Source organism: Lentinus tigrinus (assembly GCF_003813185.1).
Source record: "Lentinus tigrinus ALCF2SS1-7 unplaced genomic scaffold L226scaffold_22, whole genome shotgun sequence".
NCBI classification, from domain to species: Eukaryota; Fungi; Basidiomycota; class Agaricomycetes; order Polyporales; family Polyporaceae; genus Lentinus; species Lentinus tigrinus.
Genome location: NW_027137931.1, coordinates 435,466 through 435,854, shown reverse-complemented (window position 1 = coordinate 435,854; position 389 = coordinate 435,466). Strand labels below are relative to the sequence as shown.

Below are 389 nucleotides of genomic sequence, written 5' to 3'. Positions count from 1 at the left end.
TCAGGAAAGGAGGCGGATGCTGTAAGTCGCAATGTAGCGCATGGCGAGCGAGCTGATCGGGCTGGGGAGGGCAAGAGAAGGCGATGAGGGATGGGAAAGGGCGCAAAGGCGGCTGAGACTCGCCGCGGGAGGAGAGACGCCCATGTCGTCAGCTTGGAAGACGTTGTTCTCGGCGTCGAGGCCAGCAAACGCATCTTGAACGCGAACGTCAACAACGAAGAGCAAGTCGGGCGCGGTGCAGGCAGCCAGCGCCATCGTCGTCATCGGTCGAAAGGAGGTCGATCGCGGCAAGACGTGTTGATCGGGTAACCGGGGCGGGAGCCTCGTGTGTTGTTGCGCCTCTGCTTTTCTTTTCTTTGCTCTCATCTCAGGATACCCCTTCCTCCTCC

General features: G+C 60.4%; 1 protein-coding gene across 1 annotated transcript in view; it reads right to left on the bottom strand.

The window, feature by feature from the left end:
* L226DRAFT_573079 (uncharacterized protein) overlaps positions 1-389 on the bottom strand; it is a gene marked incomplete at both ends in the record, with an annotated part of 2,814 nt that continues 2,425 nt past the window's right edge. Inside the window, one exon of the mRNA XM_067684778.1 lies at positions 1-194. Within this exon, the coding sequence (XP_067533240.1) occupies positions 1-194 (194 nt within the window). The remainder of the gene's footprint in view (positions 195-389) is intronic.